Raw genomic sequence first — 21,298 nt, forward strand, 5'->3', positions numbered from 1 at the left:
ACAGGGACAGGCCGCGGGGACAGCCCGTGGGGACAGGCTATGCAGCCGTTGGGATGAGGACAGACTGTGGAGACAGGGACGTGGCCATAGGGACAGAGCCAGGCTGTAGAGGCAGGCTGTGGGTACAGAGACAGCACCATGGGGACCAGGACAGGTTGTGAGGACAGGGCTGGGGTCACAGGGCCGGGGCTGGGGCCATAGGGACAGGGACAGGCCATGGGGACAGGCTGTAGGGCAGAGACAGGGCTGGGCTATAGGGACAGGGCTGCAGGAGCCAGAGCCAGGCAGGCAGGACAGGGCACACTGGGCGGGAGAGGGACAGGGACAGGCCAGCAGCCACCACGTGGCTCAGGCAAAGTCTACCCGCAGCGCCAAGGTCCCCATGCCCCAGGGCAGGGCAGCCCCAAATCGATCTGACACCAGCCCCCCCCCAGACAGGGACAGGGACCCAGAGCCAGCCACCGCACAGGGCCTTTATTCAGACGATGAGGACGTGGCCGCTGTGGGCGGTGGGGGCTGGCGGGGGATCCCCGTCGGAGGTGAAGTAGTTGATGAGTGCCCGCACCCCAGCCTTGAGCCCCGGCTGCAGCCCCAGCTGCAGCCCCAGGGCCACAGGGCCGCCGGCCCCGGCGGTGAGAGCAGCCAGGCCGGCGTAGCCCAGGTCCTCGGCGACCTCCAGAGCCCGCGTGGAGGCCAGGGCCTCGCAGCCCTGGAAGGCATAGTAGAGGCTGGTACCCAGGTTGTAGAAAATGCTGACACCCGGCACCCACTCCAGCACCCTGTGGGCCTCCTGCTCCCCCGGTGGATTGCAGGCGTCCTCGTCCTCCCGCCGACGCCGGGACTGGTGCTGGACAGCACGGTGGCACGCAGGCAGCCAAGCGCAGGCCCTGGCCCCCAGGAGCACCCGGACCCCCTTGGCTGAGGGTCCCGTGGCCGGCGGCCCGGGTGAGGTGGGGTGGGTGCTGGCTGTGGGGCCCTGGAGCCGGACAGGGGCTGCGGCAGACCCCCGCGGCCGCACCATGCTGAGGAGGAGGAAGGACAGGGCCTCGGGGGCCGGGGCGCTCCGCAGCTGCGCCAGCCCCCGAAGCAGTGCCGCTGCCTTTGGGGGTCCCAGCTCCCGGGACAACCCCAGCACCTCCGCCTCAGCCTGGGTCTTGCAGGCGGCCCCACTCAGTGCCAGGGCCATGGCGGCGCGGGCCAGGGCCCGGGGCAGCGGCGGGAGCTGGGCGAAGCCGGGCAGGACTTCAGGGCGCAGGTCCTGGCACGAGAACCCCTGCTCTGGCAGAGCCTGTGGCGGGATGTGCTCTGCCAGCTGCGCCAGCAGCGCCCGCGCCGCAGCCCGGTCATTGGCACCGGGGACGGGGGGGACGGTGGAGAGGACGCTACCCCCCAGGCCGAGGAGGAGGAGGAGGAGGAGGAAGAGCAGAGCCCAGGGCATGGCGCCAGCTCCGGGACGGCCTGTGGAGGCAGGAGAAGGGATAGAGCCCCGTCAGCCCCCCATGGCCGCAGCCCCCCAGTGCCCCAAGCTCACCCGCTTGGCAACGCCGGCGTGTCCCCTGCCCTGTCCGGCCGCTGCGGCTGCCACCCCTGCAGCCCCTTTATAGACGCCGTTATCAGGAGGTATTGCGACACACAGGGGCTGGCCCCGTCCCCAAGCAGAGGGACAGGGACGGGGCACTCCCTGGGGACAGAGCAGCTCCCACCCCCAGGGACCTGGCCCCCAGACCCACACACTAGGCAAGAGCAAGAGCTGCATTTATTAATTTGGTCTCTTTACAGATTTAAAAGGTGTTAGGAAAAAAAAAACAACCAAAAAACAAAAAACACAAAACCAATACAGCTGAGGAAAAAGAGGGAGTTTGGGGTAAAACAGGGCAATGGAGACACCAGGACAGACACCAGGGAAGGGGACAGGGGGGAGACCCACCGCCTGTTTTTGCAGCACCCTTAAAAACAGCTTTAAAACCTGCAGAAAACCCAGTAAACAACCCAGGCCCTGTGCACAGAGGGAGCCCCCTCAATCCTCCTCCTCCTCCTCCTCCTCCTCTACGCAGCGGATGCGCTTCCGCCTCCCCAGGGGCTCCAGGTCCTCATCCTCATCCTCCTCGGCACGGGGGGCTGCAGGGGCCGGCTCTGCGCCTGCGGGTGGAAGGAGCAGGGAGGGGCTGAACCCCCCCAAGCCAGGGGGTACAGGGAGTGGGGGTACACCCCTGCCCCCCCACCGTCTCCCCGGCACCAGGGATGTGGCAAAGGGGCCAGGGACAGGTCAACCGTGACCCAGCAGTGCCCCGTTGCGCTGCTGCTGGTGACACCCAGAGCACCACAGGGGAAGAGCCCCCCACCCCGGAGAGACCGAACCCACCTGAGCTCCCATCATCCTCATCCTCACTGTTGAGCTCCCGTCGTCTCTTGGTGCCCGGCTGCACCAGGCTGGGGACAGGGACAGGCTCCTCGCTGCAACAGCAGGGACAGAGGTTGGCACCGCTCAACCCTGCACTGTGAGAACCCAGGGGTGCGGATCCCCTCCCCAGGCAGGGAAAGGACCCCCCCCCAGTGTCGGGGCCGGTGCACGGGAGCCCGTTCTCACCTCTCCGAGTCCGATCCGAGCCCTGCCGGCAGTTGCTCTGCTGACGGGCACAAGAAGAAGGGCTGAGGACCAGCCCCACGGCTGGGGGCTCCCAGCCTGGCTCCCATACCCCCAAGCCCAGCCCCTCACCTGGAGTGGGGTCCTGGGGGCACCTGGGTGGCTCCAGCAGCCCCTTGGGAGACCCTGGGGGGTCGGGACCGTAGTGGGCAATGGAGGCGGCTGCACGACGGAGCTGCTGGGGGGTGAGGGCAGCCGGGATGCGCCAGAAGGATTCCTGGGCAGAGGGGAGAGGCTGTAGGGCTGTGCCAGGAGCGAGGGGATGGGAACGGGGACAGGGACAGGGACCTCACCTGCTCGTTGGCAGGGGGCCGGAGCCCCAGCCGCCGCAGCAGGGCCCGGAAGCGCCGGTCCTCCATGGCATCCTCGTTCTCCTCCGAGAGCGGCACTAGCGGCACCGGGTGGGACACGCCTGGGCCGAGACCACTGTCACAGCCCAGCACTGGCCCCCACCCTGGCCCCCACCCCAGCACCCTGCCTGCTCACCGTCCTCCTCGCGGTCCCCAGCCGTCCTCCTCAGGCAGTTCTCCAGCCACTGCAGGGGCCCAGCCAGGCCTAGGGACAGGGGAGGGTGAGACAGGATACAGCCCCGGAGCCGAGCCCGACCGGGAGGCTCAGAGTCCCTCAACTCACCTTCCTGATGCAGACGATGTGCCAGGCCCTGCCCAGCCCCTTCCTCGGGTGCCCAGTGCCCCTCCATGGGGCCTTCCTCTGCTTCATCCTCCTCCTCCTCCTCTTCCTCACTGTCCCTGTCCTCTGCCGAGCTGTCCTGGGCCGGCACCACCGGGGCACCTGCCGTACCCTGCAGGGACCAGTGGTGTTAGGGTGCCCGTGTTGGAGCAGCACCCGGTGGACACTCCTCCCAGCCCCCCCCGTACCGGCCCGGGGCCGTGGCCCTTCCTCCAGCGTTTCTTGTACAGCTCCTTGCGCTCCGACACCAGCCCCAGTCCCAGCAGCTTCTCCACCACGCGAGCCCGCGACCGTCGTGCTGTCAGGTGCTTCATGATGTTCCCCAGGACATCTGCAGGGAGGGGGGATCAGGGCAGGGGTCTGCGGGGGTCTGCAGGGGGCTAGAGGGGGGCTGCCTGCCCCAGCCCTGCTCACCCTCCGAGCCCTGGAACTCCTCAAAGAGCCGTGTCAGCTCCTCCTCCTGCTCCTGTGTCCATAACACGAGGTGGGTGCCCTTCCTGGAAGGGGGCACGGCTGTCAGTCCCTGCCCCAGGGTGAGGCAGCCGCCCCAGCCCAGGGGTCCCCCGCAGGGGTCCCCAACCCACCTCTCCCGCGGGAAGTCCTTGGCACTGCTGGCTAGCCCCAGCCGCACCAGCTGCTTCACCACCTGCCTCCGTGTCCGGCCGGGTGCCGGGAGATGGGCCAGGATGGCAGCGATGATGTCCTCACCTGTGAGAGCAGGAGGCTGCAGACGGAGCCCCTGCTGCCCCCTCCGGGGGTCCCGTTGCCCCCCCACCCCAGGGAGCCCCGGTACCTTCCACCTCCTTGTACTTCCAGTACAGCTCCCGCAGCTCCTGCTCCTCTTGGGGGGTCCAGGGGGGGACCCGGCTCCTGCCAGCCCTGGGCAGAGGCAGAGGGGAGGTGAGGGGAGGCGAGCAGAGGGCAGCAGCCCCCTCCCTGTCCCCACTCACCCCTCTTCCTCCCGCAGGGAGCCGTAGCCCTCGGTCATCTCGCGGACGGCCGCCGGGCTCTTCCAGAAGAGCAGCTCCACAAAGGCTTTCTTGTTGGTGGCCGCCAGCGCAAAGAACTTGCCCAGGACAAACTTGGCCAATGCCACCAGCTCCTGCAGGCGGAGGGAGGGAGAGCGGGGCTGGGGGACGCCGGGGACAGACCCCTCCCCAGGGGGCTTGGGGGGAGCTGGGCCCCGGCTGACCTGATGTGCGCCGGCAGCGGGGTCATTGAGGAGGCGGTGGAAGAGGGCAAAGAGAGAGAGCTGGAAGAGCAGGGCCTCCATGTGCAGGTCGCGGGCCAGGCGGTGCAGCAGGCGAGCGGCGCAGTGGTTGGTGCGGGGGCTGTTGCGGGCGTACCCCCGCAGCAGCAGCACGAGCGCCCGGACCACGGGGGGACAGGCGAACCTGCCCCAGCAACTCCGGTGAGCAGGGCCGCCCCGGTGAGCAGGGCCACCCCTTCCCCTCCGTACCCTCTCACCGTTTCAGGTAGTCGAGGAAGTTGAACTCCTTCTCTGACACCTGCATGGTCTCTTCCTCCTCTTCCTCTTCCTCCTCTTCCTCCAGCTCCTCGGCCTCGGGGGGTGCATGCCCTGTGGTGGGACAGTGCTGAGGGCCCGAGCACTCCAGTCCAGTGCCCGACGTTCCCAGTGCCACTGGCTAGAGACTCACAGGGCAGGGGAGCGAAGAGGATCTCCCGCAGCAGCCGGGTCTCCTCAGGTGGTCCTGCATCAGGGGGTCCGAACACATCCCCTTCGGGCCAGACGTCCCTGGGGAGAGGGGGACAGGCTGGCACCGTGACCCCGCACCCCTGCCCGGGTGCAGGATGGGAATTGCAGCGCCGGTACCTGGCAGAGCGGAGCAGCCGCAGGGCCTGGGGGACTTGGGCATCCCGCAGGCACCCCTGGATCCGCAGCAGAGCCTCTGTGCGCTGCTCCTCCACCGGCGTCTCCGAGGCAGCGTCGAAGGGCACCACGTCCTCCGGGAGGGGCACCTCGCCCTGGGGCAGGACACTGTGACCCTGCGCCCCACCAAGACACCGAGCGCTCCCCACGGGGCCAGATCCTTCCCCCTACCTGCAGGCAGGCCTGGATCTGCGGGTCCAATCCTGCCCACAGCTCCTCCAGCTCCACGGCGCTGGGCGGCTGCGGGGCGAGGGCTGCAGGCGTCCGCGGCTTCTTCCTTCTCCGCACGCGTTTGCTCTGGGGGGCAAGGACCGGGTCAGGAGGGGCTGCCTGACCCCCCCCAGGGGACCCTGCTGGTGGGGCAGCCACGTCCCACCTGCACCACGAGGCTGGCACGGCCCCGGCAGAAATGCTCCAGCATGCGGAGGAAGAGATGGGCTGTCTCCACCAGATCCCGCAAGAAGCTGCGTGGCTGCTTGGTCTCGTCAAACTTGCGGAAGAGGGCGAGGAAGAGCTCCCGGTACTCCATCAGATAAAAAATGTTGCCTGGGGAGGAGAAGGTCAGCCGGGGAGGGGCTGGGGTTGGACCCCTTCCAGGGACGGGTGGAGGGACAGATGGACTCACTCTTGATGACCTGGCTGCTGTCCCGCACAGCCTGCTCGGGGGACCGGTCCATCTCCTGCACCGTCCGCAGCAGCTCCTGGTACGCCTTCAGGGCCAGGTGCATCCTGGGGACGGGCAGCGTCAGGGCAGAGCCCCGCACCCGGGGAGGGGTCCCAGGCACCCGGTGGGGGTCCCAAGTACCCACCTGCGGGCCCAGGTCACCGCCTCCTTCTTGTCCATCAACGCCATCTCGTAATAGGTGGTGAGGTTCTGCTCGATGAAGTGGAAGGCACGGACGCCCACCGTCTCCGACACCAGCTCAGGGCGGAAGCCCCGGCGGCGGTTGAAGGCCATGAAGAAGGCGGTGGCCCACAGGTAGTAGGTCTCGTCATGCTGCTGAGCCTTCTCCCGCACCAGCTGGTCCTGGGGGCGGTGGGAAGGGGGCTCAGCCAGGGTCCCACAGCCCGGGAACGGGGTCACAGCCCCCCCGGCCCCTCACCTTGACCAGCAGCATCAGGCGGTTGTAGCAGCCCTCCAGGAAGTCCTGGCAGAAGTGGCGCAGGAAGAGCCGGACGTTGCGGGCAGAGCGGCGGGGGGGCTCGGCCTCGGGGGCTGCCTGGCACCGCCGTGGCACTCGCCGCGTCTCCTTGCCCAAGTCGTGGCTGTAGCTCTTCAGCTGCGGGGGACAAGCACGGAGCAGCCGGACTTACACCCCCGTGTCATCGTCCCCGCGCCCCCCCCGTCACGTCCCTGTCCCCGCGCTCACGTTGTGCAGCCCCTTGTGGAAGACGACATCCCGATCCCCGATTGCCTTCAGGCCCTGCAGGACGTAGGAGCCACCGAAGCGGGAGTGCCTGGGGCAGAAGGACACGGGCTGAGCGGTGCCTGCCCCACCACAGGGGTCCCAGCCCCGCCAGAGGGTCCCCCCCTCCTCACCTGGATGGGCGCTGCAGCGCTCGGGCCCTCCTCTCCGCCAGCTCCCGCTGCCGCAGGGTCTCCAGCTCCTGCGTGTCCTCCCCGTGCTCGGCAGCCGCCTGCCCCTGGCCCAGCGCCGCCAGCTCCTCTGGGCTCTGTGGGCAGTGCCATCAGTGTTGCGGGGGGGGCTCTGGGGGGGTCCCCTGCCCCACCGCCCCCCACCGCAGCTCACCTGGTCACGGAACATGAGGGAAATGATCTCCAGGACGTGCAGGGCCCATTGCTGCTCCCCCTGGGCGCTGGCCAGGAACTTGAGCAGGTCATCCATCCCGCTGATGTGCAGCGCCCACAGCACCCGGTCGTGCACGCTGGCATCGCCATCCACGCCCTGGGGGCGACGGCAGGCGGGGGGGCTCAGCAGGCACGGTGTCGGGGTCCCCAGGGAGCCACCACGGCCCCAGACCTGCCAGGTACCCAGGGAAGGGTCCTGTCCCGGTACCTGCTCCTCCGTGGGGTCCGGGGGGACGTGCAGCACATTGCGCACCAGCAGCAAGATCCTCTCGATCAGCAGCGTGTCCTCCTCCTGCCGCTGCTCCCAGTCCTGGGGCAATGGAGCCGTGAGGGCTCCCCACAGCACCCACAGGGACCCCGGCCCCCCTCAGCAGGGATGGAACCACAGTCCCCGGGAGCCGCGCAGGGACACAGGACTCACCAGCTGCAGCAGGTCATAGAGCTTCTCGCTAAGCACCCCAAAAACTTTCTCACTGGCGAAAGCCTGCAGAAACCCCTGTGTGAGCGAGGGGGGTACAGGCAGAGCCCCCCCACCCAGGGGCCCCTCCCCAGGCAGACTCACCTCTTTGTAGGCCTGGAGGTAGGACAGGACCTGGAGAAAGTGGTGCCGGGAGGTGGCATCTGGCGGTACTTTGCCAAAGCAGAGCAGAGCTGGCTGCGTCAGGTTCACCATCAGCCTGCGAGCGGGCAGGGTGGGGGCACGTGGGACCGCCACTCCACGGGGAGCCCCTGCAGGGCCACCCCCTGGCCCCCGAACCTGCCCCCCGGTACCTGACGACAGCATCGAAGAGCACCTTGTCCTGTGGGTACTGGACCAGGATGGGCAGGAGATCGTTCTGCAGGATCTGGGCTGCCCCCAGCTGCTGCCGGACATCCCGCGTCTCGTCCTCATGGCGCAGGTACCGGATCAGGTCCTTGACGCTCTCTTGGAGGGGACGGGGTCATTAAAGCTCCTGCTGCCCCCGGCCCCCGCCGCCCCCCGCCCACCCCACCTACCCAGGCAGTCGGGCTCCCGGTGGTAGACGTCCCCTTCCAGGTAGCCCAAGGCGCTGCAGGTGGCCAGCAGCTCGCAGTTCATCATGTACCAGTCCATGCAGCGCGGCGGGGCGCTGGGGACCGGGAGCCTTCTGCGGGACGGCCGTCAGCCCCACCGTTCTGGGGCCTCCCCCCGGGCCCCTCCCGCCGGTACCGGGACACCGGCCAGCTTCAGGAATCCCCCACCCCTTCCCGGTGCCCCAGCCGATCCCGGTGCCGTGGTTCCCGGGATCGGGGCACCACCGGCGGATTCCCCTTCCCGGGGCACCAGCCGGCCGCGTCTCCCCCACCCGATACCGGAGCGCGGGTCGGTCCCGGTCCCCCCGCCACCCCCTACTCCCCAGGCACCAGCCCGTCCGCGTTCCCCCCCGATACCGGAGCACCCGCCAGCCCCGGTCCCTCGCGCTCACCGCCTGCCCCGTCTCCGCCGCCCTCGCGGCCGAGCGCCCCGGGAACCGGCGCGGGGGCGGCGTTACACAACCGCCCCAGTTCCCGCGGCGAGAGGCCCCGCCCCGCCCGCGGGCTTCAAGCGGTAACTCCCTCCCGAGAACAGCCAGTGGGCCTCTCGCCTCCCCGCCCCTCCCGTCGCCCCCCACGGGCAAGGGACCGGCGGCGCGGTGTCCCGCATCCCCCTCCTCACGGGTACGGCACCCGCTCCCCCGCACCGTGGTGCTGCGCGGAGTCCGCCCGCGGGTCGCCCTGCAGGGACGGGGACGGGGACGGGGACGGGGACGGGGGGGGGGGCAGAGCGCGCATGCGCAGCATTGCCCCTTTAAGTGCATCTCTGGCTGGGGCACAGCCCCTCCCCCAGGGCGGCGCTGGGCGGGGCTTCCCCTGAGGGCGCGGGAACGGGCGACTGCGGGGGGCGCCTCCCGTCAGCCCCCGCGCGGTTACCGGGGCGATGCGGGCCCGGCCCGGACCCCGGTTCCCCGCCCCGGTCCGTCCCCCCCAACCCCGGCACCGGGCACGGCCGCGAGCGGTTACCAAAATAAAAGAGCAGGTTTAATTCACCGAACACAGAACTCCCGCCGCAGCGCGGCGGGGCGGGGCGGCCCCCGGCCCGGTACGGGCGACCCCGGCCAGGCCAGGCCGGGTCCCGGCAGCGGGGCTCCGCCGCCGCCGTCGCCGCCGTCGTCGTCTTCGCCGCCGCCGCCCGCCGCGCCGCACACACACGCACCACACGCACCGCGGCGGCCCCGTCACAGCAAAGCAGCGGGCGGGCGCGGGGGGGGCCGGTCCCGGCCTACAGGCCCTGCGTCTTCAGCTCCAGCGGCTCGGCCGGCGGCTCGGGCGGCGGCTCGGCGGCGGGGGGCTCTCCCTTGAGGGGCGGCCAGGCGCTCGGCCAGGCTGCGGGGCCGCGGGCACAGCGCGAACTCGTACAGCACCGCGCCCAGCGCCGCGCCCAGCAGCGGGCCCGCCCAGTACACCTGCGGGGGGGGGCGGCGTGGGCACCGGCACCCCCGGGGCGGCCGGGGCACCCACACACACCCCCCCCCGGGGGCCGGCGTGGCCGGAGGGGTCCCCCCCAGCCCCCCCGGGGCACGGCACCCACCCACCCGTCCCTGCGGGGGTCAGGCTGGGCCGCGGGGGACCCACCTCCCAGCGCGGGGGGGGGGTGTCCCCACGAGATATTGGGGGGCAGCGGGGCTGGGGGCTCCTTGCACCCCGTCTGCACAGCCCCCCCAGCACCCTGGGGTGCTGCTGTCACCAGGGTGGGTCTGGCAGCCGGACCCCCTCAGCGGGAACAGCGCAGCTGGGGCAGGACCGGGACAAGTGGGGAGGGCCCAGGGAGGGCCCGGAGCGGGATTGGGGGGGGCCCGCTGCCCCACTTACTTACCCAGTGGTTGGTGAAGTTGCGGGTGATGACAGCGGGGGCGAAGGAGCGCGCGGGGTTCATGCCAGCGCCCGTGTAGTGGATCTGCGGGGAGGATGGGGTGGTGGGGTGCCGGCCGGCTGGCCCCCCCTGCGGTCCCGGACGTGCCCCCCCAGCTGCCAGGGTCACACCAGGAGGGTCCCCGCGGCCGCCCTTACCCCGAAGAGGTGGCCGAGGGCGAGGGAGAAGCCGACGGGCAGGGCGGCTGAGCCCGGGTGCCCGTCGTGGCGGTCGTCGAAGCTGGCGAAGACGCAGAGGACGAACTGGGCGGTCAGGAGCAGTTCCACTACAGTGCCTTGGCCCGGGCCCACGCCAGGGTGCAGCTGCATGGGGAGGGGGCTCAGCACCCTGCCTGCCACCAGCTGGCAGCCAGCACCCCTCAGAGGCGGTCCCCCATTCCCCCAGCACCCCAAAACCCCCCGCTGCCCTGGCTGTCACCCCCCCCCCCCGCAGTCCCCGGCCCCACCTTACCCCAAACACCTCCTGGACACCCCTTACTGCCCCACACCACCCCAAAACCCCAAGCACCTCCTGGACCCCCTAACCCCCCATCAGCCCCTCCCAGCCGCTCAGCACCCCAAACCACCTCTGCACCTCGCAATCTCCCGTTACAGCCCCATGGTACCCCAAACCCCAAAATACCTCCTTGAGCCCCAACTCCCCCCCCTCCCTGCCCCACGGTACCCCAACCCCGCAAGCACCCCAAGCACCCCCAGCCCCCCTTGGCCCGGCTCACCGCGCTGAGGCCAAGGGTGCCACGGACGGGGGCCGGTGTCACCCCGTAGAGCACGCCGGCCCCGGCCAGCGCACCCAGCAGCTGGGCCAGGAGGTAGCCCAGGGCGCGGGGCAGGGAGAGCTGCGAGGCCAGCAGGAAGGCCAGGGTGATGGCCGGGTTGACGTGGCCCCCGCTGACGTGGCCCAGTGCCTGCACCAGGGTGGCCTGGGCCAGCCCGAAGGCCAGGGCGGCCCCCAAGACGCTGGGGGGGCCCGGGGCCCAGCGCAGGGAGGCCCCCAACCCCAGCAGGGCATAGAGGAGGCTGCCCAGGAATTCGGCCAGGACAGCCCTCCAGAAGGAGGACGAGCGCAGCTCCCGCATGGCCTGGCCCCGCTGCCCTCCACGGCCCCGCTCCCCTCCCCGGGGGCCGCCCGTGCCCACCTTTATAAGGCCCCCCCGGCCGGCCCCAGGGGTGGGATCCCACCGCTGCCACCCCCCGTTAACCACTTCGCTGCCCGGTGCGGGGGACGGATGACGCGCGACAAGGGACACCCCCCCCCCCCCCCGGGTCCCCCCTGGGGCAACCCCGCACCCCCAGGATAGTGGGGACCCCCCCAGACCTGCATCCCCCATCCCTGGGGCTGCCTTGTTTGGGGGGGGGCTCTGACCCATAGGTGCCCTCTGCAGGTTTTGGGGGACCACCGTGCTGGGGGGGGCCGGGGGCAACGCTGAGACACCCCCCTGCCCCCCCCCACATGTTTTGGGGACACATTGGGGTGACCCTGCTGGGAGCCAGCCTCCCCCAGCCCTACACAGGGGGGGGCCCTGAGTGCCCCCCCTGGGCCAGCCCCACTGGGGGCCGCGGGGGCTCCCCCCGCCCCAGCCCTGTTGTCTGCGGGAGGGTTATTCAGCCCGGCTTAGCGGGCACTAATTCCCCGGCCGGGGGGATTAGGGCCAGGCTCGGCCATTGGCGCCCGCAGAAATCTGCCGGGGCTGCAGAGGCCGCGACAAAGGGCTTTGCTGCGCTCAGCGCCCCGGCACGGGACGGGGCGGACGGGGGTCCCGGCCCCCACCCTCGCTGCGGGGCCGCTGGGAGGGGGCACCTGCCTGGGGGAGCTGGGGAGGGGGCACGGCCCCAAGTGGGGCGCGGGGGAGGACCCCGGCATCGGGGTGCTCCCATGCCCTGAGGGTGCAGGACAGGGGTCTTGCAGCCGTCGAGACCCCCCGTCCCCCACAGCAACACTCTGCACCCACCTCTGACCCAAAGCCACCTTTAATCCCCCTGGGGGGGAGGGGGGGGCTGGAGCCATCTGTGCATGGGCCCCCCTATCCTGCCGGGGGGGGCACCGTGCCCTGGGTCCCCCATGGAGGATGCTGGGCTGGGGGGCTGGCAGGGACCTGGTGTTGGGGCCCACGTGCCACCTCCCGTGGGCTGGGTCAGAGCTGGGGGCTGGGGGGGGCTCAGGCTGTGCCCTGGCCCCGCTCAGCTGGGGGGGGCCGGGGGGCCGCGGGCAGAGGGCGAGGAGGGGGACGGGCTGGTGGTCTCCACCAGCGCCACGTCCCGGCAGGCGAGGCAGGCACCCAGTTTCTCCCGGGAGGCACTGGGGGCGAAGATGAACTCGTAGGAGAGCCCGGCCAGCACTGCACCCAGCACCGGCCCCAGCCAGTACACCTGGGGGGGGGGTGTCATGTGTCAGGGGTGGTCCGGGGGACACACACAGGGTCGGGGTGCCCCAGGGACAGGGGGACGTGGGGTTAGGGGCTGCTAGGCACTGCTCAAGGGATGGGGGGACCAGGGACCCCACACCAGTGATGGGGACTGACTGGAGGAACCTGCTCCAGGCATGGGTAGCTGTGGGGGGATCACACGTTTGGGGTGCGGGGACTGGGAGGAGCCCGTCCCAAGGATGGGGACTGAGAGGGACCCATCCTGTGATCGAGGGACCAGGAGGACCCAAACTGGGGATGCAGCTGAGGATGACCTGTCCCGGGGGGGACTGGGGGACCCATCCAAACAAAGGTGAGAGCCAGAGAACCCTGTCCTGGGGTGAGGACAGGACTGTGGGGGGTCCCACGCTGCAGCTGGGGGCACCCATCCCCACACTGGGGTCTCTAGGGGGGACCTGGGGGTGCTGCCGACTCACCCAATGGTCGTCCCAGATGCCGGTGACGATGGCCGGTCCCAGCGAGCGTGCCGGGTTCATGCTGCCCCCCGAGAATGGCCCCTGCGGAAGAGGGCGGTCAGGGCTGGCCGCAGTGGGGGCCGGCAGCCCCAGCATGGGGGTAGGCGGGTGGGGGTCCTTACCGCGGCCAGGGCGCCGGCAGCCACAGCGCTGCCCAGGGCCAGCCCGCCCTGGGGGGCTGCCCGGTCGGCAGCAGCAAAGGCAACCAGAGCCAGCTGGAAGGTGGCGAAGGTCTCCCAGGCCAGTGCCTGCCTCGCCGTCCCTGCCGCACTCACCTGCCACAACAACCCAGCCTCAGCACCCTGTCACTGTCACCGGGACGGGGACAGGGACACTCACCCTGGTGATGAGGCTGGCGTCGTCCGGCAGCACCAGGCGGGCGGCGGCGGAGGCCAGCACGGCCCCGGCACACTGGGCCAGGAGTCCGGCAGCCCCGCGCAGGGCACCCAGCTTGCGGGTGCAGAGCAGGGCCAGGGTGAGTGCCGGGTTGGCCTGGGGTGCCCCGAGGGTGCAGGCCAGCGCCCCAGCTGCCAGCCCCCCGGCCAGCGCTGGTGCCAGGGGCCCGGGGGCTGCCGAGGCGCCCAGTACCACCCCCACGAAGATAAGCGTCGCTGATGTCTCCGCCAGCACCCCCCGCCAGAAGCACCCGCTCCGCAGCTCCTGGGGGCACAGGGCAGCCGGGTGTCACCCCAGCAGGCACCGCGGGGACCGGGTGCCACAGCAATGGGGTGACATGGTGACAGAGTGCCTTGGTGATGGGGTGTTGTGGCAATGGGGGACCTCAGTGACGGGGTGCCGTGGCAACAGGATGCCTCAGCGACCGGCATCTCGGTGATGGGGTGCCACAGTGATGGGACCCCTCAGCAACTGGGTACCACGGTGATGGGGTGCCACGGGAAGAGGATGCCTCAGCGACCAGGTGCTGTGGTGGTGGTGGCATCTTGGCAATGGGGCACCTTCGCAAGAGGGTCACCACGGCAACTGGAGCACCATGGCAGTGGGGGGCACCACGGCAACAGAGATGGGTGCCGTGGCTACAGGGGGTTACTGTCACAGGGGTAGGGGCAGGAGCCACAGGAGGGCTGGGGACCACAGCGGGGGGCACACAGGGACCCCTGTGCCAGGGCTATGGGCTGGGGGTGCTGGGGCTGGCTGCTGAGATGACAGACTGGGGGGGTCCCCACGAGTTAGGGGGCTGTTCACCCACCCCCCCGGCAGAGAGGGACCCCAGGGCCATGGCTCTGGGGGCGAGCAGGGGGCCGAGGGGGAAGGGGCCGGGGCAGAGCAGCTAGCAGGGCCTTACCTCCCCGATGGCCATGGCGCAGCTGCGGGGCCGAGGAGAGCGCGGAGGGTACCGGGGGTGGGGGCACCTCCCACCCCCCCGGCCCTGCCAACCCCCCGGGTGTGGGGAGGGAAGGCCCCATGCTTGGCACAAGGCACCCCTGGGGTGCAGGAGGGAGGCTGAGAATGGGGCAGGACCCTGGGGGGGCTGCAGGGGCCCTGGGATTGGGCTCAGAGCATCTCTGGGTGCCATGGCAACGAGCAGGGACACTTTGGGGTGTTGCCACGACGACCAGCGCTCCTTCCCCGGGTGAGAGATGAAAGGCAGGGATGAAAGGCCGGGGGGGGGGGGGGGGGGGGGAGCAGCGGGGGGGGGGGGGGGGGGGGAGGGGAAGGTGCCTGCCTGCGGAGAGGGGGGGGCACCCCCATAGCCAGCCCTGCTCACACACCAGGGACGAGAGCCCAGGGCCACACACCCCCCCCCCCCCCCCACCGCTGTGCCGGTCCCCAGCGGGGCAGCAGGAGAGGGCTGGGGCGGGGGGTGCCCCTCTGCCCCCGGCCCGCAGGGAGCCATCCGCCCGCGTCCCTGCCAGCTCAGCAGCCCGTCCCCGCACGTGGGGTGAGTCAGCGGGGTCGGTGCCGAAGGGCCTGGCTCAGCACGGGGCACGCGGGGGGCCCCGTTCCCTGCTGACGCCCTGCAAAGAGCCAGAACAATCCGCGCTGAGGGCTGCCACAATGGGGCCAGGCCAGCCCCGCCGGCGGACGTGTGGACGAGGAGCGGGGGCCACGCGGTCCCTGTGCCCCGGCAGACGGGGCTGGTTTGGGGGGGGTGTGTGTGTGTGGAGCAACAGCAGCTCCCCCAGCCCCTTCGCCCCCCCCCCATGCTCTCCCGGCCCCCCCGGCTGAGCTTGTGCCAGGCTGGGCCGGGACCCCTCGTCCTGCTCCTAGGCTGGCCGGGGGGGGACCCCCTCTCCTGCCCCACGAACCCCTGTGGGACCCCGCATCCTGCCCCTGACAGAACACCCCGGGGAAGCTGTAACCCCCCCCCAGACTCTCTGGGGACCCCCAGGTCTGCCCCTGCCCCACAGGGCCCCCATCCTGCCCCACAGACCCCCCCCCCGGCTGGCCCAGGATGCCACATCCTCCCCTACAGACCCCTCAGGAGACCCCGGTGTCCCCCAGGTCCCCCTTTCCCGGGGGGACCCCCCCCGTCCCGCTCCCCGGAACGCCACCCCACCGCCGCGGGGGGGGGGGGGGGGGGGAGGACGCGAAGCGCCACGATGGCGGCGCCCTGCCCGCCCTCAGCTGCGGGGCGGAGCCAGCCGGAGTCACGCGGCGGGGGAGGGAGGTGCCAAGATGGCGGCCCCGCCTGACGGGCAGGCGGTGGCGGGCGGGGCGGGGTGGGGTGGGGTGGGGCACGTGATCGGCGGCTCCAAAATGGCCGCGCCCATGGTGCGGGCGGCGCGGGGCGGGGCGACCGTCCCGCCGAGGGGTAATGGCGGCAGGGGCGGGGCTTCGGAGCCTTGAACGAGCCGCCCTTAAAGGGACCGCGCGTTACGGGCCGGGGCGCACCGGCCGCCACCGGCCCCGCGGTGCCGAGGTCTCTGGGGCCGCTGCAGCCCATCCCCGGGCGGGCAGTGACACCGCCGGCGGCGGAGGGCCTGGGTCCAGCCCCCAGACTGCAACCCCCCCTTCCCCCCCACGCCACCGTCGCTTCCCGGGGCGTTCGGGGCCGAGCGATCCCACGGTTGACGCCGGCATGGCGGACGGGCCCGGCTGGGGGGACGGGAGGTTCCCCCGGTGTCACGCACACACACACACACACCCGCCACGGCCTGGCCGGGGCACCGGGGAGACGCCTCGGCCGGGGGCAACGTCCAGCCGGGGCCGGGGGGGGGGTCTCTCCCTGCGGCGGGCCGAGGGGCAGCACCGGTGGGGGGGGCGTCTCTCCAGGCGGCCCACGGTGTGCGGTGTCCGCCCCCGCGAGGAGCCGCCTGCCCCGCAGCCCGGACTGGAGTCGAGGGGGGGGGGGGGGGGGGGGATGGAAAACCGGCCCGGTGCACCCCCACCGGAGCGGGGCCGTCCCCGGCGTTAGGACCCGGCGTGCGCGGTGCCAGCCCAGATTCCAGGCTGGCTCCCGGGCGTGACGTCAGGCGCGGGCCCGCCTGGCTCCCGGCCCGCCCCGGCCCCTCGCGCTCGGGAAAATGCTGCTCTCGGTGCAACCGCGCTCCGGCCTCCCCGCCTTCGCCTACAACAAGAGCGGCAAGAAGGTAGAGGCTGGGGAGGGGGGGGCGGCTCCCCCCTCCCACTGCTCCCGCCGTCGTCGTCGTCCCCACTCCCTCCCTCCCTCCCTCCCTCGGGCCGCCCGCCCGCCCGCCCGCCGTCGGGCCCGGCCCTTGGCCGTGGTGGGCCCGCGGGACCCCCGTCCCGGGTGTTCCCCCCTCTCCCCGCCGCGGAGGGGGGAGCGGGGGTGGGGGGGGGGACACGCCGTGGCGGCCCCCGTGCCTTCCCCGGGGGGGTTGGCCGTGGTGGGGTGGGAGTGGGGGGGCGGCACAGGCCTGGGCAGCGGGGAGAGGACGGAGCTGGGGGGAACGGACACACACGGACGCAGGGGTCCTCGGGGGGGTCCTCGGGGGGACACCCGGGACCCGCCCCCGTCAGGACAGGAGTCAGAGCGGGACACCCGGGTGAGCCACGGCCCCCCCCGGCCCGGGCCTGGGGTGGGGGGGGGGGGGGGGGTCCTGCCCACCGACCCCGTGCCTCAGTTTCCCTCCCCGGGGGGGGGGCTGTGGTCACTCCACGCCTTGGCCCCAGGCACAGCACAGACCCCCGGGTGGGGGCGAGGGGTTATGTGGCCCCACGCAGGGTGGGATGGGCCCCCCCAGGCACCTGTCCACGCTTGCACACGCGTGTGCAACATGCACACGCCTGTCCTGTGCGAGCACAGACCTCTGTGCCCAGCCGTGCCCCTGCCACGGGGTGACAGCCCCCCCAGGGCCTGGGCAGGCTCTCGCGTGCGTGCTCCCCCCACGGACACGGATCAGCTCTGGGACACGCTTACACACGCGGAAGGGGGGGCCAGTGCACATGCACATGCTTGTGAACCGTGCACGCTTGTGTGCAGGGTGCACACCCACATGCGTGTGCACCCACACGTGTGTGCACAGCCATGCTCGCTTGTGCTGGGGGGTCCCCGGGGGTGTCTGTGGGTCTTGGCCAGGGGACCCCATGCGGGTGGGTGACCCCCAGCCCTGTCCCTGGTGAATGGGGTGGGGCGGGGGGGGGGGGAGGGGGGTCACCCCCGGCATCCCCAGCCCCGGGACCTGGGGATGGACACCCCAAGCTGCAGCAGAGTCTGGATTTGGGGGACACGGGGGTGGGGAGCCGGTGGGACATGGGGACATGGGGCCACCCTGGGGATGGGGTGGGATGAGGACCCAGGGAGGGGGCCAGGGACTGGGGGGGGGGGCCAGGGCGTGGGGGTGGCCGCAGGTGATTCATTTTTGCACGTTGACATCAGGCCCGGAGGTTTCCCAGCCGGCGCCACCTCTGGCCCAGGGGCCCCGGGGACAGGTGCTGACCCCCGGGGCCGTGTCAAACAGGGGGGTCCCGTGTCCAGGGGGAGCCCCAGGACAGGCAGGATCCGTCCCTGGGCCCTGCCGGGGGCTTTGGCCACCCTCACTGCATCCGCACGCATGTCCCGTGGGGGGGCTGGGATCAGGGGTGCTGCCGCAAAGCTGTGGCAGGTGCTGACCCCTATCCCCCAGCAGCCCTATGTGCCACCGGCACAGCCGCTGGGCCCCCCCAGCCCCAGTCCCGCCGGGGGGGCCACGGATCAGCTCAGCAAGACCAACCTCTACATCCGGGGGCTGCACCCCGGCACCACAGACCAGGACCTCGTCAAGCTCTGCCAGCCGTGAGTGGGGCTGAGACCCCCCCCCCCCGGGTGCTGGGGTCCCTTCTGCCCCCAGCCCAGGACACCCCCTGTGGGGGGGCTGGGGGCCCTGCCAGGCACTGACTCCCCCTTCCCCCCCAGCTACGGGAAGATTGTCTCCACCAAAGCCATCCTGGACAAGACGACCAACAAGTGCAAAGGTTGGAGGGGCCGTGGGGTCGAGGGGGGGGGGGAGCCGGGGGAGCTCTGAGGGCCCCTCTCACCCCCGGCCCCCCATTCCCAGGCTACGGCTTTGTCGACTTCGACAGCCCCACAGCGGCCCAGAAGGCCGTGACGGCGCTGAAGGCCAGCGGGGTGCAGGCCCAGATGGCCAAGGTACAGCACGGCCCTTCAGGCCCCCCCCCCCCCCGACACCCAGAGCCCCCGGGGACCCCTGCCGTGCACCAGGGGGCCTGGCCGGCCCCCTAACCCCCCCCCCCCCCCACAGCAACAGGAGCAGGACCCCACCAACCTCTACATCTCGAACCTGCCGCTGGGGGTGGACGAGCAGGAGCTGGAGGCGCTGCTGAAGCCCTTCGGGCAGGTGGTCTCGACCCGCATCCTGCGGGACCCCCATGGGGCCAGCCGCGGTGTGGGCTTCGCACGGTACGGTGTGGGGGGGCCAAGGGGGCTCTGCTGCGGGCTGAGGGGTGCATGGGGCAACACATGGGGCTGGGGGGTGCCCAGGAGTACTGGGGGGGTGCTTGGGGTTGCACAGAGCTAGGGGGGGCTGCATGGGGCTGGGGGGGGGGCCACACGGGGCCGGGGGGAGCTGGGAAGGCCCCATGTGCGGCCCCCGCCCCAGCCCCGCTCCCCCCAGGATGGAGTCCACGGAGAAGTGCGAGGCCGTCATCACCCACTTCAACGGGAAGTACATCAAGACGCCCCCGGGGGTGCCAGGTGGGCTGGGGGGGTCCCCGAGGGACTGGGGGGGGGCCGGGGGCTGGCCAGTGGTGCTGACGGCCCCTCCCCACAGCCCCCCCGGACCCGCTGCTCTGCAAGTTCGCGGATGGGGGGCAGAAGAAGCGGCAGAGCCAGGGCAAGTTCGTGCCCAATGGGAGAGCCTGGGCCCGGGACAGCGATGCGGTGAGAGTGGGGCTGGGGGTGCGGGGGGGGCATGGGGAAGGGGTCCTGCCGGGGGGGCAGACCCCACGGCTGCTGGAGGGGCCACAGCACAGCACTGACCCCTTTGCCCCCCCCCCAGGGCACCGTGACCTTGGCCTACGACCCCGCGACGGCGCTGCAGAATGGGTGGGTGTCCCAGGACCCCCCATGCCCTGGCGGGGCGGGGGCTGCTGGCCATGTTCCCCTGCCCCTGACGCCCCGCCCCGCAGGTTCTACCCGGCCCCCTACGGCCTGGCCCCCAGCCGGATGATCGCCCCCACAGCCCTGGCCCCCTACCTGCCCTCCCCTGTCTCCTCCTACCAGGTATGGGGGGACGGGGCTGGGGGTCCTGGGGGAGGGGGGGGTCCTCATGGAGGGGGAGAGGGGGTGGGGTGCTCAGGGGAGCCCCCACCCGCTTCCACCCGGCTGCTGCCGCAGGTCCACGGCCCCGCCTGGATGCACCAGTCCTACCTCGTGCAGCCCACGGTGAGCATGGGCGGAGTGGGTGTGAGAGCCCCGCCCACTGCCCCACCCACACCTGCCACTCCCTGACAGCATCCCCACCGCCGGCTACTGCAGCAATACCACGCCCACTTCGGACGTGCCCCGCCTGCCGTGGTCACGACCACGCCCACTTTGGACATGCCCCTCCCACTGTGACCACGGCCACACCCATTTTAGGCATGCCCCACCCACTGTGACCACAGCCCCGCCTCACGGCCCCACCCTGCCCCACGCCCTGGGTCTCCCTGTCCCCCTGGCCCTGTGTCCCCGCTGTCCCGTGCCCCATGTGTACCCTGGCCACGGAGCGGGGTCCCTGCAGCCCCAAGTGTCCCCGTGCGTCCCCACGGCCCCGGTCCCTGTGTCCCACCGGTGTCCCCCCCCCCTCCCCTGCGGCCCCCCACCCCGTGTCCCCCGGCTCTGCGCGTCCCCCCATTCCCTGGGCTGATGGAGCCGTGCAGGGTGCGGTGCTGGCCCCCGCTGTGGACCACGCCGTCCCCCTCCAGCCTTCTGTGGTGGCCCCCCTGGCCCAGCAGCTCGGCCACCTCTCGCTGGGCAGCGCCGGCACGGTAAGACCCCCCCCCCCCTTTGGCCCCCCTCTGGTGGTCCTGGATCCCCCCACCCCACCTCACTGACGACGATGCTTTCCCCAGTACGTACCCGCTGCCACCGCTGTCCCCGGAGCCTTCATCCCGCCGTACCCACCGGTGCCGCCTGCTCTCCCACTGGAGGTGAGTGCTGGGGGACCAGGGGTTGCAGGGGGGAGCCAGGGGGGGGCACAGGGGATTGAGGGGGGGGGCCCGGCTCTGCTAACACCTCCCCGCAGGACGGCAGCGCTGCCCCGACCCACGGCCCCATCGAGTCGCCGTCCGAGCCCGGCGCCTTCCCCTACCCCTACCCCAAGTAGCGGCGGGGGGGGCCGGCCCGAGGGACCTGGCACCTGCCGGCTGCCGGGAGGGGCTGGGCCGGGACCTCTGCCCGGCGCTGCCCCCCCCCCCCCCCCCCCCGCTGCCGCTGCCGCCGCCTCGGGAAGGAGCCGTGCCCCAGCCAGGGGTCCCTGAGCCCAGGGGGGTCCCTGTGCCGGGGGTCCCGCTGCTCCCACAGTGTCTTGCTGCCCCCCCGGACGGGCAGCTGTCCCCCCCCTCGGAGGGCTTTTTTTCCTCCCGCATTTTCTAAAAAACTAAAAGAAAAAAAAAAAAAAAGGGGAAAAAAAAAAAAAAAAGAGATAAATGCCGCCCCGGGGGGGCCGGGGGTCCCCGGCCACCCCCCCTCGTGCTTCCAAGGGCCCGCGGCCCCGCCAGCCCCCACCCCAGCCGCGGTGCCCCCGTGCCTTCTGCTGCCCGGTCCAGCCAGTGCCCCCGGCTCGGGGACCGGGGTGGGGGGCAATGGCGGACCCCCCCCCCCCCGCCCCTGTGGGGTCCAGTCTCCGGGCACCAGCCCCCCCGCAGGGCCGGGGGTGCTGCACCCCCTCCCCACCCCGCCCCTGCCGCAGCCATTCCTGCCCCCGTGGGTGCGGGCCGGGGCTCTGCATGCTGCCCCCCCCCCCCCCCCCCGCCCCGGGGGGGCAGGACAAGTGCAATAACCCCCCCCCACCCCCGCTTCCACGGGCAACGGGCGCCCCGAGGGTCAACCAGGCA

General features: G+C 72.0%; 4 protein-coding genes across 9 annotated transcripts; 1 reads left to right on the plus strand and 3 right to left on the minus strand.

The window, feature by feature from the left end:
* Positions 1-455: 455 nt before the first annotated feature.
* TIMELESS (timeless circadian regulator) lies at positions 456-8,628 on the minus strand. Of its 4 annotated transcripts, none has more exons than XM_030037988.2 (30): positions 8,481-8,628; positions 8,032-8,162; positions 7,807-7,960; positions 7,598-7,712; positions 7,457-7,519; positions 7,244-7,345; positions 6,977-7,132; positions 6,766-6,899; positions 6,596-6,683; positions 6,329-6,505; positions 6,035-6,252; positions 5,851-5,954; positions 5,602-5,771; positions 5,397-5,522; positions 5,169-5,320; positions 4,993-5,090; positions 4,802-4,913; positions 4,527-4,728; positions 4,285-4,436; positions 4,128-4,213; positions 3,919-4,042; positions 3,749-3,831; positions 3,523-3,665; positions 3,278-3,446; positions 3,131-3,199; positions 2,938-3,056; positions 2,717-2,861; positions 2,588-2,624; positions 2,363-2,454; positions 456-1,458 (listed from the first exon to the last, which is right to left on the minus strand). In XM_030037988.2, the coding sequence occupies exons 2-30, from the start codon at positions 8,126-8,128 to the stop codon at positions 479-481; spliced, it is 4,467 nt and encodes a 1,488-aa protein (XP_029893848.1). In that variant the 5' UTR covers positions 8,129-8,162; positions 8,481-8,628; the 3' UTR covers positions 456-478. The 4 variants fall into 4 exon arrangements, with proteins under 4 accessions (XP_029893848.1, XP_029893847.1, XP_029893850.1 ...); XM_030037987.2 differs by having other exon boundaries at positions 2,588-2,627; XM_030037990.2 differs by lacking the exon at positions 456-1,458 and adding an exon at positions 1,739-2,139 and having other exon boundaries at positions 8,481-8,604.
* Positions 8,629-9,076: 448 nt separating this feature from the next.
* Positions 9,077-11,224, minus strand: LOC115351359 (major intrinsic protein of lens fiber). Its single transcript, XM_030038017.1, is given in 5 exon segments — positions 9,077-9,394; positions 9,396-9,497; positions 9,908-9,988; positions 10,102-10,266; positions 10,680-11,224. Coding segments are annotated over 5 exon segments (789 nt in total). The 5' UTR covers positions 11,040-11,224; the 3' UTR covers positions 9,077-9,313.
* Positions 11,225-11,319: 95 nt separating this feature from the next.
* On the minus strand, positions 11,320-14,159 carry LOC115350962 (aquaporin-2-like). Its single transcript, XM_030037122.1, has 5 exons — positions 14,145-14,159; positions 13,181-13,525; positions 12,964-13,116; positions 12,803-12,883; positions 11,320-12,330 (listed from the first exon to the last, which is right to left on the minus strand). The coding sequence occupies exons 1-5, from the start codon at positions 14,157-14,159 to the stop codon at positions 12,142-12,144; spliced, it is 783 nt and encodes a 260-aa protein (XP_029892982.1). The 3' UTR covers positions 11,320-12,141.
* Positions 14,160-16,214: 2,055 nt separating this feature from the next.
* On the plus strand, positions 16,215-20,694 carry RBMS2 (RNA binding motif single stranded interacting protein 2). Of its 3 annotated transcripts, none has more exons than XM_030038013.2 (13): positions 16,215-16,392; positions 17,890-18,038; positions 18,159-18,217; positions 18,301-18,392; positions 18,505-18,662; positions 18,877-18,956; positions 19,033-19,142; positions 19,261-19,307; positions 19,391-19,484; positions 19,599-19,646; positions 20,123-20,230; positions 20,315-20,392; positions 20,488-20,694. In XM_030038013.2, the coding sequence occupies exons 1-13, from the start codon at positions 16,327-16,329 to the stop codon at positions 20,566-20,568; spliced, it is 1,170 nt and encodes a 389-aa protein (XP_029893873.1). In that variant the 5' UTR covers positions 16,215-16,326; the 3' UTR covers positions 20,569-20,694. The 3 variants fall into 3 exon arrangements, with proteins under 3 accessions (XP_029893873.1, XP_029893874.1, XP_029893875.1); XM_030038014.2 differs by having other exon boundaries at positions 18,511-18,662; XM_030038015.2 differs by lacking the exons at positions 20,123-20,230; positions 20,315-20,392; positions 20,488-20,694 and adding an exon at positions 19,716-20,036.
* Positions 20,695-21,298: the final 604 nt, after the last annotated feature.

This window comes from Aquila chrysaetos, chromosome 15 (genome assembly GCF_900496995.4).
Source record: "Aquila chrysaetos chrysaetos chromosome 15, bAquChr1.4, whole genome shotgun sequence".
Lineage (NCBI taxonomy): Eukaryota > Metazoa > Chordata > Aves > Accipitriformes > Accipitridae > Aquila > Aquila chrysaetos.